A 19846-nucleotide genomic window follows, 5' to 3' on the forward strand; every position below is an offset into this window, starting at 1 on the left:
TCTGAAAACTTTCGAAACCCTGTGATCTGAATGGAAAAATGCACTAAGTAATTGAGATAAATGAGTTTCCAGTGGTGTGCAAGGAGGCATGTACAAAATTACAGGAAGTGACTCAATGCTTTACAACAGGGGAGCCTTCAATTTCACATAGAAACCTGTTGCCAAGTTGCAGCTAAAAAAGTATTCTCATGTGCTAAAACTCAAAATCGAAATTGGCTGTAGCCCAAACACAAAAATGAATCAAATCCTATAAATAAATATTTAAGAGCAGAGGAATATTAGCTTGAAATAGCCAAAGGTTTGTGGACACCTGAACATCATATGTACTTATTGAACATCCCATTGTAGATATACTCCCCTCTTTGCTGCTATACTAACCTTCAATCATCTGAGAAGGCTTTCCATTAGATTTTGGATCATGGCTGTGGGGATTTGTGTTTGTTCAGCCACAAGAGCATTCAGTGCTCCAGTTCATCCCAAATGTGTTCAGTGGGGTCAAGGTTCTATGCAAGCCAGTCAAGCTACTACAGCATACAAAGACTAGGACAGTTCTGAGAAAATCTGATACAGCTGTGAGCTGCTACCTTTGTGGTAACAGCTTGGGTGAGAACCACATATTGGTGTAATAGTTTGCCCACATATTTTTGTACTCTGGTTTGTAATGTTCTATATTAGCCTTTAGTTACTAGTTTTTGTTTGTCTACAGGTGAGGTGTTGATATTTGATAGATAGATAGATAGATAGATAGATAGATAGATAGATAGATAGATAGATAGATAGATAGATAGATAGATAGATAGATAGATAGATAGATAGATAGATAGATAGATAGATAGATACTTTATTCATCCCAATGGAAATTTACAACTTCCAGCAGTATCCACAAACAGGTAATAAATTGTAATAAAATACTAAAAATGTAAAGGTACTAAAGATAATAAGGTAATGTGCAATGTACAATGCATAGTGTACAGTTTGTTGTACAGTTCAGGACAGAGAGTAATGTCAGCACTGACTGCAACCTGTCACTGAAGCTGCTTCTCTGTCTGGATATTATGCTGTGCAGCGGATGCACTGATAGAACATCTGCAGCAGCTTTTTATAGATGTTAAATGACACCACCCTTCTAAGAAAGCACAGTTGGCTCTGTCCTCTCCTGCACAGAACATCCGTGTTAGCAGTCCAGTCCATTCTATCATCCAGCTGTACTCCAAGGTATTTCTATGTCTTAACAAACTCCACACAGTCACCGTTGATATTCACAGGCTCCAGGTGTGGCCTGGGCCTCCTGAGGTCCACCACCATCTCCCTGGTCTTTGTGGTGTTGTGCAACAAAGTCCTGGATCAGTTTTCTGTACTCCTCCTCCTGTCCCCTCCTGATAAAGCCCATGATAGCATGTCGTCCACAAACTTTTGTACGTGGCAGGACTCTGAACAGAACCAGAGAAAGCACAGTCCCTAGTGGTGCTAGGTTTCGGTTTATATCTTTCATCACAAACAGAACAGCATCTGATTATTTCCTTTTTGAAAGAATAAGTACATATGGCAAGTTTAGTAGCTCTAAAGCTATTGGTACAACAGCAACAGCAGCTTTTTTAAACAACCATTTGCTGTGGAGTTGTAAGGCATAGTTAACTTCGTAATTGTAGTGTAAATCTATCTAACTCTTTTAATGTGATATGTGTTAAGGCACCTGCTTCTGCAAACAGCATTTCCTGTTTGGTGGGTTGTCTTTCTCTGTCTTTCAAAAAAAAAAAAAAGCCACAGCACCAACACGCACGCTAGTTGAATGCATTGCAGAAACTTCAGAAAACATTCAAGATATGGTTGCTATTCTCTGAGCTGAAAACAATGGGCAATAAAACTAGCCAAAATAGCTGCTTTTCGGTTAGCTTAGACTTTCCAAAAGTCTTCTTATCCACTGTATATACAGTTGTTTTTTTTTTTGGACTTCTCAGTAACTGCTTTGGCTTGAAATCTATTGTGAAAAACTGGAGGAAGCTGGGAAACATTAAAATATTTGCTTTAAACTTGTGCATTGCCGATATTTTGTACCTGCTTACCTTGCCGTTTTTGGTGGCCTACTATATAAACTCACGGGAATGGATCTTTGGACAACCTTTCTGCAAGATCACAAGAATCTTATTCAACATCAATCTCTATGGGAGTATTGGATTTCTCACGTGCATCAGTGTGTACAGATATCTGGGTGTTGTACACACACTGAAGGTGAAAGGCAGGATAAAGGTGCGTCACTCTACTGGAATATCTGTACTTGTCTGGATCTTGGTGTTGGTTCAGTGTCTGCCTGATGTGTATTTTGATAAAACAGGCCAGAATAAAAGCCAATGCTTCGACACAACTGATAACAACAGCACAGAGAAATACTTAAAGTACAGCATTACACAGACAGTAACTGGATTTGTAATCCCTTTGGTGCTAATGGTCTGCTGCTATGGCCACATGGCGGTGATCCTAGCCACTAATAAAGATATTGGAGACACCCAGCTGAAGCTAAAGTGCCTCAGGCTGGTGGTGGTCCTGGCCATGCTCTTTTCCATATGCTACATTCCTTTCCACATCTTCAGAAATCTCAACCTGATGACTCGCATCTCAAAACACTTTCATAGATCCTGTAAGCCATGGTACTCCAGCATGTACATTGCCAAACATATAAGCGATGGACTAGCATGCCTGAACAGTGCTCTAAACCCACTTGTTTATCTGATAAACGCCGATGATCTGCTGAAGAGGGGTTTTCGTTTCAGGAAAAAACAGCAAGAGGATCCACGTTTGCCGTGCCCAACTTTGGAACAAACTAATCTTACATATGTAAAGTGAGTGCTCTTTGTAATCAGGTTCATGCTGGGTTGGGGTGGGGTGGGATAATGTGCTTGCTTTGTGGTTGTGCTTTTTTCTGCTTCATCTGAGTGCACTGAATGTTCATACAAAAATTCTTGCATGAAGTTGTTTATTTTTTATTGTTAAAACTGATTGATGATGGTGGTACTCCAGTTTACAATGCAAAACATAATATTTTATAGAGCATTATTATTATTATTATTATTATTATTATTATTATTATTATTATTATTATTATTATTATTGTTTTTGTTATTATTACTACTACTAGTACTACTAAAATTTTTCTACTTTTCATTATTATAAAAACTGATATACAAAAAAATAACGGTGGTCTCTGTAAATACAGCAATATGTACGTAGGTGTGTCTGCAACAGTGGGTATTTTTGGTTGTTCTTTGCTTTAAAAAAAACTTAAAATTTTGGATTTAATATTCAAATATCATCCCAAATACTTTCGATAAGAATTGTTTGTTTGTTTGTTTGTTTGTTTTTTACAGATAAGTCTGTAATACTATAAATACATTTTCTAAATGTCTGTAAGGGATCAAGTAAAATACGCAAGTCAAATTTGATCATCTTTTCCGATTACATTTTCAAGATGATTATTGCAAGAAATTATTAATTATTAATAAACATGATTCCATTGCTATAATGGGTGTTGGTTAAATTTTCACTTCTTTTCAAAATGTAATAAAAAGCTTTTGAAACGTTAACATTTTTTAACCCATAAATATAACAAATATACAAAGGCTAAATTCACAAAAGAATCTAAATCTCATAAGAGCACTTAATAAATCAGTTATAAAGTCGTATAACATTTTTTTTGTGTGCTATATGAAATCACCTTGAATGCATTGTTTTAAACAAAAATCATACTGAACAACACACAGTTTATCAATCAACCCCGCACTGTTCTGTTAGCATCTGTGACATATAAGTATATTGCACTTGAATTTGTCTACATGGAGATATGAGGGTTTTACCACAAAATTCTGAGCTCTATGGACATTCACAGTAAACATTGTTTTTGTAAAGAAAAAAGAAATAGCATGGGGTATTCGTTTTAACAGTTGATTTCACACTTTTCTTTTTCTCACTCACACATTGATGGTTGTCATCAGTATTCAAAGTTCTGAATGTTTTTTGGTTTTAAATAGATAGGCCAATGGCAATAACTCTTCTGCTCTTTTGAGTTGTGTTGCAGAAAAACATCTGCCTTGTTATCTGGAGATTGTGATTTTGAACCACAATGATGCATCAACTATCTAATGACCAAACAAAATTGGCAGTGCTTTCTGGGTAGAGGAACTGCATCGACATCCTGTCATTTACACAAACTGGCACAAAAGACACAAGCCGATCACAGGAGTCTTTGAGCTCATGTATATGGAAGAGGGTAGATAGCACTTTCCTTAGTTTGTTGCTATGCCATGTAATCCAGCAGAGCTAATTCTTTTTAGAAAAATTCAGCTGAACAGGTCAGACACTTCCAGACACTTTTACACATTTTTACAATACCTTATATAGCTGTGTGGTTGTGTGTATCAAAAGATTAAGGAAATTAAATAGGTCAGTCTGTGCGAAGGCATTTTCTGTGAAGAACACTTCATTTCCTTGTCATGAGCTGATCTTCAGTCTCCCCCAATTTTGCACTATGGCTGTGATTATAGTTTAGAAAGAGGAAAAGTGAACACAGCAGAAACGTAACCAAAACCTGAAGCCTCCTACTTACTATTTGTGAAAGAAAGAATACACGTAAGGTTATGAGTGAGCAAATTTCCATGGTAAGTAAGAACATTTCAAACTTGCAAAGAAAATATTTTGCCTTCTGCAAAAACAACCTACGCTGCAAAAAGGTTTGATAATCAAATATCTACTCCTGCAGTGACATCTGCTGGCTAATCAATGTTTCTGTTCTTCATTCACTTCATTCATCTACTGTCCTCTGTGTGGTCCAACACTACATGCTATGATTTTTCAACATCTTGCTTCATCTTCTCCAGCATTTCCAGCTGTTTACTCTGTGATCTTATATTTATATTTAACCTTTAAATCAAGTCTAGTTCTATAGTGATTCACCAATATAAAGAATTTACAGATGGATGCATACAGTTTCAAATCTATTTCTATTCTAGTGCAGTTGCACAGGCATGTAGAATCGTGTAGATGTGCAGTTTCTGGGGTACAAACATCTTATTTACACCATATTATCAATTTGTCAAACACCATGCTAGTGGAGAAGAAGGCAGATGCAAGTGAAAATAAGAACCAAAACTTGAACAGAAGACACTAAGCAAAAACATCCAGACTGTAAGTGAGACTTTGGCACAGCAACAACAAAAGCTTGACAAAGAACACTGACAGCTGGGTAATCTGGTCCAGAATTCGGCATAACCATGATAGCTAGCAGTTTTATTTATTTGGGTAAATATATGAACAATATAAATGATATGAAATGTTATAGACAGGGTATTGTGTATCGCAATGGAAATAATGCATTGTTCATATTTAATCATGTATCATTTGTACTGTTTTATTCCATAAAGTGATCAGTAAAGATAAATAAATTGCTGTTATATTATTTCTTCATCAGATCAATGTATAAACCCAACAGCTTTATTAAAGTCTGTCACAATTTATCCTACAAGACAACTTTTTTTTAATACTACTAATATTACTGTGTATACCCAAATATCCATTAAATTATCTGTGTTAATAATCAGAGAGGATTCATTTGACCAACTCTTAAAGGCAGTCTTGACTGATTCTGCATGTGAATCTCAGTGGAGCATGTATGTAAATGCTAAAAGCCACAGCATGACCTTTACTCTTGTTATGTGTGAAATGTGTGCATTGTGAACCCTTGGTCTGGATGATGTTAAAGGCCAGGGTCCGGCTGCACAGATCATGTGTCTGTGTATAATGAGGGAGGGTGAGGGAAGCAGAGCCAAAGCCTCTCCGTTACACTTAATAAGAGCATCCAATACACACAACATCAGACACATGGCACGGTGGAGTGTTCAGGCTCTTTCTTTTCAGTTTTCTGATGGCGATGGATGTGTTTCCGAAAGAATTGCGTACCCGCTGTGAGAGCACAGGTGAGCACCATGAGGATGGACCGACCAAATGTCCAAAAATGACCCTAAGTGAACCTATAGAGAGCACACTGATAGACTAACCGCATGCGCATTACATGAATATATTATAGATATCATTTGCAAAATTATTTCCGTTCTTAAATACTATAAAGGTGAAAGGAATGGTCAGGGTGCTTGGTAGCAAACTAAGAGGCTAATATATCTAGCAGATAACGAAAGGGTGTGTCCAAACTCTTGCTCAAAGCGCATCCTGTTGCCATCAGCATGGTTTAATGCAAACTATTAACATTTATATATTAAAATAACATACATATACAGTAAATCCTGTGTAATTATTCAGTTTGTAATAATAATGTAAGAGATTGGTTGTTCATTATGAACTAAGCAATAATTACAGAAACCTGCATACTTATACTACAAGAAGTAAAATGCAGGCCATATTCTCTTAAAAAACTTACAGACCATTCCTGCTGTTTCACAAAATAAAAATGTGAAAGATTTGAATAATTTGTTAATGTATTTACACATCATATTTTAGGTAAGAGTTCTATTTCGTGTTGGATAGATGTGTCTCTTAGTTCCTGTGCAAAACTCAGACAGACTTATCAGACATCGAGCATTTCCTGGCTGATCGTCTAACATTATGGTAGTAATTAGTATACCGTCAGTTCACCTCATGCTTTGTGGGTGTATGGAGGTTGTTGTTTAAGCATTGTATCTTTCTCTCAGCTTTTATTTCTATTTACAGACCACGCATGCTTTCACAAGGATTGTTAGACACTCCCTTGAGTTTAAAACAGCCACTGCTAACATACTGACTGGGTTGCGTCACTCCAGCTGGTCAAGCTTTTAATAGCACTAGACATTCATTGAGTATCTGTTAGAGCGGAACTTCGATATTTTATAAGATATTAAATGTGAGTCAAGGAATTGCAAAACTTTTAACTTTTGTTTGTTCATTCATGGTTGTTCACTATACTGTACAGTATTAACTGAACTTTTTTATCCTTTTGACATATACTATGTTTTATAAGCTTCAAAATACATAAATATATGCATAAAGTACACACCAGGCTTACAGAAATAAACACAACGGTCTCCAAGCACATTATTTTTCTGTGTTCAAAAGCATTTGGTTTTGAGTGTAAGTCTACCGACTAACTGAAAAACAAGTTGTGGTTAAGTCTTAACCTCACTTTGTACTTTGGCATTATACAGAGAAGCCATGGTTAACTAACTGAGCAAGACATGTTCTGTGGCAGGAAAACACGTCATAATTGCTGCACATTTCTAAACCCAGATACACAGAAATGTGGCCGACCTTCATGGCACAGGGTAAAAGATGTAACAAAATGATTACATGCTTTTCCTGTTTCAGAAAAAGTTCTAGAAGCTACACATCTACAAGTCGTTACGAAGCAAAAACAAAAGCAGTAACTTGATGAGATGTGTGCCATTAAAACCGCCAGTTAGACGCTAACCCTTCTCTGCTTCTTGATTGCATCAGTGTCTAGTTTGTCTCATCTGCCTCTATCTACCTCATGTCCATTTTGTCCTGGTGTTTTCCAAAGGCTGATTCTCAAATTTAGCATAAAACAATCTACACTATAACAACCTTTTTTTCCCCACATACTTTTACGTCGATTATTTTTCATAGTATTTTTAGTTTAACTGAAACGATGAAGTGCTTTCCAATGAGACGCAGTATAAACACACAGCTATGTGGTTCAGACAGTCAGAAAAATTGCAAGAGTAATGTTGAGTCTCTGCTAAAATGATCACATTGCTAGGGCTAGTAATTTGCTAGGTTTAATTTGCATAGCCATTCACACATAGCTAGCTAGTATAACAAAGCTAGGTTATTGTACTGTTTACTTTGCTTGTAAAGTAAAATTCTGGTTTGTATATCTATACTCTACTTGTGGTATTTCTTTCACCAAATATTTCTGACTTTTACTTATTACATTACAAAAGAAACTTTCTGTTTCTTATGTTTCTCTGTAATCTATTTATACTTTGTATTGATCAATCATTTTGTATTGTGAAAGCTAGCTATTAGCATTCTACTAGTCTGTATTATACTACTAGTATGTACAATATTTTTCAATGAAAAAACTCACTGTCTTGCTCTTGGTCTCAGTTGTTATGGATCTACTTGACTACAACAATATTGCGAAGGGATAACGTAGTACAGTAAATGGTGAGTTTTATTATACCATGTGCTTTGTATACATCTAGTCAACTACTATCCAAGGTTTTGTAGGTTTTGTTTCTCGTCGTAGTTCTATGTACTTTTCTGGTCACGTTTTGGTAATGTCTGGTTTGGGCCTGTGTCTCCTGTGTGAATAATAATAATAAAGCCTGCAATTAGCATCTCTGCTGTAGACAAAAACCTTAAATGAAAAGGTTGATAATTGAAAGTCAGTTGGTAAACAAAAAGATGCCCACTCAATACAATGTTTAACAAAGAGACTAAAGGTAGTGAATTAAGGGCAAGATACTAGTGACTCTCGTCAAGATAAACATCTTGAAGTGTGGCCTGAGAGCAGCCAGCTCACAGGATCAGACGTGATTCAGGCCATGCTCCAGCCATCTAATCTTGTTAGCAATCATATCCAGTCCCAGACCTCTCTGTCTTTCAGGTAAAGAGCACTCCTGGCTGTGTAGAACTGACCTGCTGCTTTGTGTTGTTTTGTTTACATTGTTTAATTAAACTTTCCTTCATTTTTGTAATGGACAATTAGTCTGATGTTCTGTAAGTAAACTGGTTACTGTGGGTCTATTCTTTAAATGTCATTTTACTAACATTTCTTTGTTGGAATGAACAGGTAATGTGTTCTAAACAGACTCAAATACAAATGAACTGAGTGACAAGTGATGGTTAGATATCAAGCTTGGAGGACAAACAAAGATGTTCTATGTGAATGTGAGTGAATATGATATTTATTCATTCATTCATTCATTCATTTATCCTTAGTAGCTGCCTATTTAGGGTTAAGCTACTAGTTTTTTTTGTTTTGTTTTGTTTTGTTTTGTTGTTTCAAATTTGAGAAATAGAACCAATTAAATATGTTAGAAAATTTGGTGGAAGGGTACAACGATAAAAACTGCATTTTTTTTGGGGATAAAAAAACTATGGAAGCCCATTTCCATGACCTTTGACCATGTGTAAGTTCTTATCTTGTGATTCTGAATTAAAATCACGCAATCGTGACTATTTAATCTGTGTTGTTGATCAGATGATCAGGTTTCAAGCCCTAGCACCGCCAAGCTGCTACTGTTGGGCCCTTGAACAAGGACCCCAACCCCCATAGTGACTGCTGACATCATAGCTGACCCTGAGCTCTGACCCTAACCCTTCAAAGATGGGATATGTGAAAAAATAAAGGCTACTTAACTTACTTTCATGAAACACGTGCTGTGTAAAGTTTTTAGCTCTAGATGAAGAGTAATGATTTTTAAATCTTGAAATTAAATGTACATTCTTAAACTTTAACTGACTTCTGCTGGGCTGAACACGACTGAACTTAGAGCCTTGGAGTTTCCAGATGGTTAATAAGTCAATCCCGTAGACCTGTGTCACTTCCTTACTGCTCTTCTTATCACAGTCTCCTCCTCCTCTCCCTCCCCATGCTCTCTTCTCCAAGGAAACAGTCAGGTGACCTCAGAAGGAGCAGAACTCACAGGAGGCTGCTTTGTGTATGGGTGTGTGACAGTGACTTGGTGACTTTACACTCAGACGAAGAACAAGACAGTTAAATGTTAAATGACATGTCCACAGAACAGACAGAACTCATGCAGACCCCCTTGCTGAAAATCTGGGTGCCTGGGGCTGGAGGCTCCCTGAGCCAAAGGAGAGGGTGTGAGTGTGAATCAAAATACTTTCATCTTTTCTTCTCCTTTTTGTTGTTGTGGTTTTTGTTCCTCGTGTGCTAATTGTTTAGTGGAGATTCTCACATCTCCAGTAACAAACTGCTGCTAAATTTTTTTTTTTTTCAATTAATGTTTCAGCATTTTAGATAATGTACCTCCATGTCCTGTGTAAACTTTTTTCTACTAGTGTCTGGGCTTTTTTTCAGTTTGTGTGATGAATTAGGGAAGGTGTTTATCATGCATTAGGTAGACCAAGACCAATGTTCCTTATTTCATTGATTGATCTGATGTTGGCTGTGCTTTCAAACCACATGTTCAATTCCCATCCAGTGTGTCTGCTATTTCACCACATTCATTACATCACCACATTACTGAGTCTGTCAGTAGCTGAACTTAGCTGAAAATCTATTACAGTGATTTGTGGAAGCTGAAAATAGTAATAGAAAACTGGGAATGTAGATCATCATGCATGAAAATCTAATTACACAATTTTTGCTGAGTCTTTTGCCAGAAAATTTGAGTGGTGTATTGCAAGTTAATGATTGCTGCTAAAGTGATTTTCTGTCCCATTGTCCAGCCTGAGAAACAGAGGTCTGGACAACATGCTGTGAGGAAGCATGTGGAGTCTGATAGCCCTGGGCAGTAAAGATCCCCAACAGGGTTTCCATGAACCCCTTGGTAGGAGGGTGTTCCTGGCTATAAAGTAGTATAGGGGATGGGCAGAATTGTTCTAAATGTTCTCCAACACTACTATCAGTCTCTTCAAAGTTACTTACACCAATAATTTTCAAATTCCTTTGCTGGTCATGGTCTGAATATTTTTGAGGTGATTGACATCCCCTGCTGTGGCTTTGACCTACCAGGCTGTTGTTCAGGTACACTCCCAGGTACTGCAGCAAAGGTCAGATCTGTTTGCTGTCCAACTTCTCAAACACTTCAATATGTGAGATAAAAGAGTCTATAGTCCTTAAGTGCTGGACTGTGCTGTCATTGTCAATTTCTGCCCTTACAGGAAAAGAAAATAACAGGTACTGCAGCATTCCACTGCAACACCCCAAGGCTGAATCCAACACACCCACAGCTTTGCCTTTTCCCAAATCTCTTCAGTCAGTTCTCAGACAGTCGGATTAGACTATGGTGTTGCTCTTAGTGGGGTAAACAGGGTGGTGTCCTCAGTGGGGGAATCACAAGAACTGCATTAAGAAGGAAAGGGGGTGGGGTTATGATTTACGGCTTGCCTGAAACCACCCAATAAAACAAAAGAACTAGAGTAGGTGTAGTTTGGTAGAAGTGGGATGGCCTGCTGGGAGAAACTTCTTCCCATTGTTCTTTACTATTTTACCCTCACTCAGTCACTTCTTGAGCTCAGACTGCACCCCTTTGGCCTCATGACCTGTAAGAACACTTCTTTTTGATTGACAGGTCTTTCAGGTCCTGCTTTGCTATTTAGAAAACAACACACTATCTTTGTGGGAATTGTCAGATAGAAATCTTTTATACAGTGACTTAGCCCCTCAGATCAAATTACCCCAACCACTGCTAAACTTTCTTTTAAAATTGAGATCATCAGTTAACCATTTTTAACTATTTTTTCCCCTGTCTATTGTGAAGAGTATACTGTTGCACATATTATAGTATTCCTTATTCTGCAGCGTCCCGACCCCAGTTTACAAACTCTCCAACCATGATTGTAATGGTGGGGCTGCCTGCCAGAGGAAAGACTTATATCTCCAGAAAGCTTACACGCTACCTCAACTGGATTGGAGTCCCAACTCAAGGTGATCAGAAATTCTCAATTCAAATCATATGTTTATTTGATTAAGCATCTGTACCAGGTCATCACTGACTGCATGGTAAAAATATGGACTGGTTGGAGTTATCTACAATCTACTGTTTCCACTGTTGGGCCCTTGAACATGGCCCTTAATCTGCTCCAGGGATGCTGTAGGGGTGGAGTTATAAAAAGCTGACCCTGTGCTCCAACTCCAGCTTCCTAAGCTGGGATATTTGAAGAAATAAATGTAGTAAATTATCGATATAATGTATATGTGACATATTAAGGCAGCTGCTGCTTAGTAGAACTCAATTTTGGGGTGTGTTATTAATGGATTTTGTATGTTTTATAAATTAAAACATATTTATTATTGTAGCACAGTAGTCTAAGTATGAAGTGAAGAAAGCCTGAGCCAAGGTTTCAGCAACTTAAGTAACATGTCAATATCAGGCAGTTTTGTGAAACTAAAGAAAAGGAGAAACACCATTTGAGTACAGAACCCAAGATTATTCTAAGATTGTGTACAGTTTTTAAAAATGTAATCCTTCGCTTTGCAGTCTTTAATTTGGGCCAGTACAGAAGAGAAGCAGTCAAGAGTTACAAAAACTATGAATTCTTCCGGCCAGATAATGAAGAGGCCATGAAGATCCGCAGGTATGCTGCAAGATATACGTATGTTATATGAATATAATTGTTTAAAATAAAGATATAACAGGCTACACATTCACTGCAGTATCCTGTGTGTGGGTTAGTATTGTATGGTAATAGTGTAACTTTGTTGTGTGCAGGGCTTGTGTTTTTAAGGCCCTCAAGGACATTGACAACTACTTCGCTAAGGAGCAGGGACAAGTAGCAGTGAGTAAGGGGGAGATACGTGATACGAGAATACGAGAATACGAGAGCGCTGTACACAGCACAGCAAAACCTGTAGTACTATACACCTTTATATCCACCTGTAAAAGTGTATGCATTTGCTGCAATTATTACTTAAGATTTCTTTTAAATATGTGGTGCTGGTATGATACTATACTGTACCATTATAATCAAATCTCAAAAGTTTTTTTTTTCCCCTTAAGGCACCAGAGTACAAAATTAATCCTTTCTTATAGTTACTAAGGTAGGATACTATACATATATTTAATATAAATAAATAAATCAATGGATGAAATATGGCTAAAACAGTTTACCTTACGTTTTTTAAATGATCCCCCAAAAATGATCTATGCAGAAGAACCATAGGAACATTTCTGCAATTTTACTTTTACTAGAAATGGTAGGATATAGAAATATTAATGAATATACATGAATATACAGTACAATGAGAGCACAAACTAAGTTTATACATGATGCTTTCTATGTTTCATTAGTATTAAGGATCAGAATGTTTTATCTATATATCTAACACCAGTAGCCAGTTCTGACTTTACTTTAGTGACAAAAAAGACAAACTGGTGTGATGAAGATGAATCAATCTCTAACTACATTCTTTCACACAGGTATTTGATGCCACTAACACTACAAAGGAGAGGAGAGGAATCATCACCAGCTTTGCCAAGGAGAGGGGCTACAAGGCAGGTGCAGGTCTTCTAACGCTTACATAGAACAGAACAAAAGTTTTTCCTAATTAAAAATAACACTTTATAACACACTTTTCACAATTCTTCAGCACTAAATCATTTCTTTTCAGGTGTTTTTTATTGAATCGATTTGCGATGACCCAGAAATTATTGAGGCAAATATAATGGTAAGGAACATGAAACAAATGTAATTTAATCAAGCATTTATTTTGAAGTATTTTTTTATTTAAATCTATTTTTGGTTTGCCACAACAGGAAGTGAAACTAAGCAGCCCAGATTATGAAAACTGCGACAAAGACGAGGTGGTGGAAGATTTTCTGAAGCGCATTGAATGCTACAAGATGACTTACATTTCTCTTGATGAAGAAAAAGACAGGTTAATAAAAACATCACATGTTGTAAGAAACAACCGGTAACACAAATTTCCCCTGTATTTCAATCAATTCTGTCTTCCATTTTCCAATCTTGTATGCATTAGGAACATGTCCTACATTAAGATCTTCAATGTGGGCACCAGATATCTTGTGAACAAGGTTCAGGACCATATCCAGAGCCGTATAGTGTACTACCTCATGAACATCCACGTTACACCACGCTCAATCTACCTCAGCAGGCACGGGGAGAGCGAGCTGAACCTGCTGGGCCGCATCGGAGGAGACTCCGGCCTTTCTTTACAAGGCAATATGGTGAGACATGACCTGCAGTGTCTTTTGGGGCTGATATTCAGTGATGGATGATGTTAGATAAGAGGGATAAAAATCCAATATCTATCAATCATTGTATGTATTTTTCTTACAAAGGCTTGTGATGCTGTTGCGCTTGGTTCCACAAAAGCCCACCTTAAATCATTTGATAACAGTAAATCTGATGGGGATGCCGAAATATGATGTGTTTTTATCTTTGAAAGATGAGTAGCCCTGCAAGACTGCTAGACCATATAAACTAACCATCTCTGCTTATGTTACCAAACATATTGTCTTTGAGAATACAAAAAATGACCTTTTGTCATACATTTGTCAGTAAACCTTCTTATCAATGACGTCAGAAAGTTTGCATTTGTTTTGGGTCATATACGTTTATATAGCTGAGTTTAGTCACAAATTTTACATGAGTGATAAGCCAAACATGGTTAGCCACAGAATGGCCCAAATTAAACCAACAATGTGCAAGATGTCATTGTCTGTACGTTCCAGTGTATATCATGCCAGAGTGGTGGCCTCATTAAAATTGAGTTCAATGTCTTATAGAGTGATTCCGATGAAAGTGACAAATGTGAACATCTCACTTCAGCTGTAGGCAATACAAACTTCCTTAAAAGCAATTTATTATTTTTTTCTTGTGATCTTAAAACAAATATTGGGCATACATATTATACAGCCAAGCTTGTGGGTTCCATCCTGAGCCCTTTATAGTATATTTATCTCTCTAGCCTTTCCAACTGTAGTATAGTGATTCTGAACTGGTGCTCAGTTTCACTGCATGTCGATTTGAGGGAGCAGAATGTACTATGATAAGATAGATAGATCCCAAAGAGGAAATATGGGGAAAGCATAGTCAGACCCCACACTACAAATCACTCAAGCTCAGTTTAAAACCATGACCTTTGTGCTGAAGGCCAGAACTCTATCACTACACCAGCTACTATCAGGCTGCTGCCTAGAGTACTGTTTATCCAGTAATGCATTTCAACTTTAAAAAAAGTTGTGCTCACATTTAAACATGAATGGCTTGCATGGCCTTTCTGGACATTAAGCAGTAGCCATTTTATGTAAGGATACATGCCTAAGTAATGGTTGTTTTGTTTCATGTATGGACAAATTGGACTATTTTAAAGTTTATCTGTCAATTTATTCTGAAGCATTTTACTGCTTTCTTTAACCATTTATTATATTAAGTACCCTTATTAACCTTGCATACTGGGGATAAGCAATAATGTTGCGGTATTTAAGGTTGAATTGTAGGAGGTGTGGGTTCTGAGATTTTCTTTGTTTTTTTTTTTTGGTCCTCCCTCTGTTTCCACTTGTTTATTGTACCACGATAAATTTAAAGGTTGTTTCGACAACTGGGGTTCCATTAAGCCTTTCTAACTTCGAAAAATTAGCTTTAACTGAAAAAATTGTAAACACGCTGGAAAAACGCATTTAATGTGTTCGCTGGAAACACGCATTTAATCATTCAAAAGAGATCTCAGGTAACAATATTTCATCTTTACACTGCTGTTACTGACTGTATTTTGCTCTTCATTGAGTTACAGCACTGAAAGGAACAGGGATTAGTTTTTAGCATAGCAAATGCACAAATGTGATTAGCAAGCACGTATACTAATGTCATGACGATATTAAGGTCATTTTTTATAACATAATTTCTTTTGCAGTCTACAATTTGTGAAATGTGTTTGTATTTCCGACATGACTTTATTCGTCAATATCGCCACATTAATTTAAAAAAGAGCGACTATTACAGAACTTACTTTTCTTCTTCCCATGATCTTCAGGGAACTCAGATGATGCAAATTCCTGATGAACATGCGACTTATTCCAAATATGTGGAATATTTCATGAATGCGAATGCAGGGGAGTGTGTTCTGGATTGTGGAACTAAAATGTTGTGGAACTAAAGTGTTCACTTTTCATGATGTCCAATGATTACAAATGTTTTTTTAAAAAACGATTAACTTATATAGGTTTGCACAATGATGCAGAAAAGAAAATACTTTGATATTTGCCAGGAAAGAGTAAATACAGGGGCTGTGACAAGCAAAATGCTGTTTTCTTTTTTCTTTTGATTTTATTATTAGTTATCTGAAACATGCACATAGGTTCTTGTTAAGCACAAGCACAATTTAACTATACATATATATATATATATATATATATATATATATATATATATATATATATATATATATATATATATATATATATATACACACATAAAATGTTTTACTTTATATAATTATTTGTATTAGTTTACAAATCACACTCCAATTGTGTAATCACTCCAAAATGAGCTTAACACTCAAGCATGCCTCTGTCTCACTAACTCAACTCTATAGCACCATCTGCTGAGAGAAAATGTCTTTAAGAGGCTCATCCTTGTCACTGAAAGCTTCTTTAGATCTTGACATGTGACGTATGCTGTGTTTCAATGTAGTTTTTTTGAAATAGACTAAACGACTCTGCTTTGTTTGTCAGTATGCTAGTGCTCTGTCAGAGTTCATCAGAAATCAGGCCATAAAAGACCTAAAGGTGTGGACGAGTCACTTGAAAAGGACCATACAGACAGCTGAAGCTCTGGGAGTCCCTTACGAGCAGTGGAAAGCCCTGAATGAGATTGATGCTGTAAGATGATATCTCTGAGGTCTATACACATCACTAGATTAATCAAAATTGCACCTTGCTATAATGTCAAAATCTCATGTTAGGGTGTGTGTGAGGAGATGACTTATGAAGAGATCCAGGAGAACTACCCAGAGGAGTTTGCTATGAGAGACCAAGACAAGTATCGCTACAGATATCCCAAAGGAGAGGTGAGCTAGATTCACAAGATCATCTGTTTAGTGTCAAAATGGCACTGGATATTTCATTAGGGCTCTTCACTCATATTTGTATGATCATGAAAAAACATGATCGCAGTCTCTCTGAAGAATTCACAAACATATAAAGTATTTTTTTTAATAGTAACTGCTATATTAATATTTTTTTTAATTATATTACTAAAACTTGTAATGAATACATCATTATATTTTACTTTAATACACATTTATTATAAAACATACTTTGTTTTAATATAAACCATCATAGTGCTGTTGAATTCTCAAACCTGATTGGCCTGCAGAGGATTTATTATAATATATTTTTGTTATCTAACAGCAACTCTTATTGTTTCTATAGAAACAGCTTACACAAGCACTTGTAAGAGCCACTTAAACAGATAAAGTTAAGTGAAGAAGAGAAAAATGTGTGTAGTTATGTGTAGATATGGTGAGGTTTTCTGTGAGGAGACGTTCTTAGAAGGAGTGTCCAGGAAAGTACTTTGCAGCAGCAACAGTAAAACTGTAAAGGCAGTATATTGGTAAAAGAAAGACAGACAGACAGACAGACAGAAAGAAAGAAAGAAAGAAAGAAAGAAAGAAAGAAAGAAAGAAAGAAAGAAAGAAAGAAAGAAAGAAAGAAAGAAAGAAAGAAAGAAAGAAAGAAAGAAAGAAAGAAAGAAAGAAAGAAAGAAAGAAAGAAAGCAGTATTGTGTGGCTTATTAATGTCAAAATCAAATTCAAATTTTAATGGTCACACACATATGTTTGTGTCATATAAATAGAATAAAAAAGAATAGAATAAAAATAGACAAAGCCTAGAACTACAATAAAAATATTGAATTTAACTTTACACAAATGATTATATCTTCTAATGTGATAACTTCAACCACTAAAATTATATGTAAGATTATCCCAACAGAAATAATATTCCATTTGTCTATACTGTGCTGGTAAAAGGGATTAAAATGCCATTACTAAAAACTACAAAGAGGGTCTGGATCTTCTAATGATGCATAGTCAGCAGTGCTAGTTAACATGTCAGGTTTTAATCCTGATTTAGCATTACCTAAAAGCTCTTCTGTTTCTCACACAGTCTTATGAAGACCTGGTGCATCGCCTGGAGCCGGTCATCATGGAGCTGGAGAGACAGGAGAATGTGCTGGTCATCTGCCACCAGGCAGTCATGCGTTGTCTGCTGGCCTACTTCCTGGACAAAAGTGCAGGTTAAAAAACGAAAACCAGACTTTGTTTGATCACTGAAACCTTTGCTAATGTGCAACTCTGTAACAAGATTATATTGATTTGTTTTGTCCACAGAGGAACTTCCGTACCTTAAATGTCCCCTCCATACTGTACTCAAACTAACGCCAGTGGCCTACGGTCAGTATCAGAAGGAATGCTTTATAATATTTAATAAAATCATAGCAATTTTGCTTATTTTTTTCTTTCTTTTTTACATAAAGGATGCAAAGTGGAATCTATTTACCTAAATATCCAAGCAGTCAACACACACAGAGACAAACCTACGGTAATCACCTGAACACATAACATACACACAAAATTAACAAAGCAGCACATCCAGCATTATTTCTGAATTTGTATATGAACATATTTTATTTGTTTATTTGTTTCCCAGAACGTGGATGTGACAAGACGGCCAGAAGAAGCACTTCGCACTGTTCCAGAACATTTCTAATGCAGCTTATACAACACTTATATAAGCAACGCTCCTGAAGGGGTTATACTGTACATTTCACAGTTTGAATCACTCCACTTGTCTGTGTTCACTACATAAAACTCCAATTCTAAGAATAATTCATTACATTAACCATTACTACACTTCCTGCAGATTATTAGTCAGTCTGTGCGTGACATTGCAACACACAACACTATCCAGCTGTGGCTTCTTTGGAAACTTTTTTTTTATTTTTATTGGAGAAATAAACAAAATATTTGGCCAGATTGTGTCTGATTTGTCAGTTGCTTGATATTAATACAGAGAGAGAGAGAGAGAGAGACAAAGGGAGACAGAGAGAGACAGACAGAGAGCAACAGCGAGAAAGCGTGAGAGTGAAAGAAAGTGAATTTGAGGTTTTGTGTGTGCATGTGTGTGTGTGTGTGTGTGTGTGAGAGAGAGAGAGAGAGAGAGATTTTGAGTAAGATATCAGGACCTCGGACAGCAACCAAAAAATGCTCATCAGTCATATACACAGTTCATAACCTCAACAATCTGACCACAGCTTGCACACATTTCTATTTCAAGTGTTTCCAGTAAATTTCACTAAAATGATCAGAGGTGGTCAAAGTCGTGTAAATAAACTCTGGTACCGTCTAAAGAAAGGTCAAGTAGAAAAGTACTAGTAAGTATGACTACTAATTAGTATAGTATAGTATAGTATAGTATAGTATAGTATAGTATAGTATAGTATAGTGTAGTATAGTGTAGTATAGTATAGAAAGGTTTTACTTTATCTGTTCATATTGAATTTTTTTAGTAAAGTCTGCATACAAAGTTGTACATGAAACCCTGCTATTGTTGTTATTTCTGTGAGAAACAAATGGTAGAATGTTACTTAGCACAGTAACTTAATATGTGAGGAAATTTACTTAGAATGTGTTGTTCATAGTAGAATATGTTGGTGGCTAATTTGATGTCATTTAAAACTGCTTCATCCTGATCAGGTAGCTCCAGCATCTCCAGGGCCTGCCCCAAGAACACTCGGATGGCATGCTGCACACACACTGACACATAGCCACAGAAGGGTGGAAGGGGTTTATGGGAACATGCAAAACTCAGGATAAAACTTGGGATTCTGGGGCTGTAAGGTGACAAGTTTACGCTGTGCGACAGCACTGTCTTATAGATCATGTAAATATGTAAAAGTGATGTAAAATGTAAAAGTTAATGTTAATACGTCTTAAACATGTCACAGGTTTTGACAATAGGCTAAGATTCTTTCGAATATAATAGAAACTTCTTCACATGTAGCTAGTCAACACTTTATTCAGAAATGTAGCTGGGGGATTTGGGCTTATTTAATGGCAAGATGGTTTACCTAATTTAAAAATGGTTTAATATCTCTTATTAGAAGAAAGATCTCAGTGGTCGTAACTGTAATCAAT

General features: G+C 36.5%; 2 protein-coding genes across 6 annotated transcripts; both read left to right on the plus strand.

Moving 5' to 3' along the window:
• Nucleotides 1-140: 140 nt before the first annotated feature.
• Nucleotides 141-3518, plus strand: si:dkey-78k11.9 (P2Y purinoceptor 1). The gene has a single exon (XM_058410602.1). It carries the CDS (start codon nucleotides 1852-1854, stop codon nucleotides 2839-2841), a length of 990 nt encoding a protein of 329 aa, XP_058266585.1. The 5' UTR covers nucleotides 141-1851; the 3' UTR covers nucleotides 2842-3518.
• Nucleotides 3519-5821: 2303 nt separating this feature from the next.
• pfkfb1 (6-phosphofructo-2-kinase/fructose-2,6-biphosphatase 1) lies at nucleotides 5822-18681 on the plus strand. 5 transcript variants are annotated; one of them, XM_058410579.1, is made up of 14 exons: nucleotides 5822-5963; nucleotides 11489-11614; nucleotides 12168-12264; nucleotides 12399-12465; nucleotides 13107-13181; nucleotides 13298-13354; nucleotides 13443-13564; nucleotides 13667-13874; nucleotides 16383-16529; nucleotides 16613-16717; nucleotides 17817-17946; nucleotides 18041-18103; nucleotides 18187-18251; nucleotides 18360-18681. In XM_058410579.1, the coding sequence occupies exons 1-14, from the start codon at nucleotides 5912-5914 to the stop codon at nucleotides 18417-18419; spliced, it is 1374 nt and encodes a 457-aa protein (XP_058266562.1). In that variant the 5' UTR covers nucleotides 5822-5911; the 3' UTR covers nucleotides 18420-18681. The 5 variants fall into 5 exon arrangements, with proteins under 5 accessions (XP_058266562.1, XP_058266561.1, XP_058266563.1 ...); XM_058410578.1 differs by lacking the exon at nucleotides 5822-5963 and adding an exon at nucleotides 9616-9825; XM_058410580.1 differs by lacking the exons at nucleotides 5822-5963; nucleotides 11489-11614 and having other exon boundaries at nucleotides 12193-12264; nucleotides 13107-13185.
• The last annotated feature ends 1165 nt before the right edge of the window (nucleotides 18682-19846 follow it).

This window comes from Hemibagrus wyckioides, linkage group LG15, assembly GCF_019097595.1.
Source record: "Hemibagrus wyckioides isolate EC202008001 linkage group LG15, SWU_Hwy_1.0, whole genome shotgun sequence".
Lineage (NCBI taxonomy): Eukaryota > Metazoa > Chordata > Actinopteri > Siluriformes > Bagridae > Hemibagrus > Hemibagrus wyckioides.

Excerpts from the sequence above, each read along its gene's own strand:
- si:dkey-78k11.9 (XM_058410602.1), top strand. The coding sequence starts at position 1,852 with ATGGGCAATAAAACTAGCCAAAATAGCTGCTTTTCGGTTAGCTTAGAC.
- pfkfb1 (XM_058410578.1), top strand. The coding sequence starts at position 9,723 with ATGTTAAATGACATGTCCACAGAACAGACAGAACTCATGCAGACCCCC. Across the intron at positions 11,615-12,167 it reads GATTGGAGTCCCAACTCAAG|TCTTTAATTTGGGCCAGTAC; the intron begins GTGATCAGAAAT and ends TTCGCTTTGCAG. Across the intron at positions 17,947-18,040 it reads CTTCCTGGACAAAAGTGCAG|AGGAACTTCCGTACCTTAAA; the intron begins GTTAAAAAACGA and ends TTTTGTCCACAG.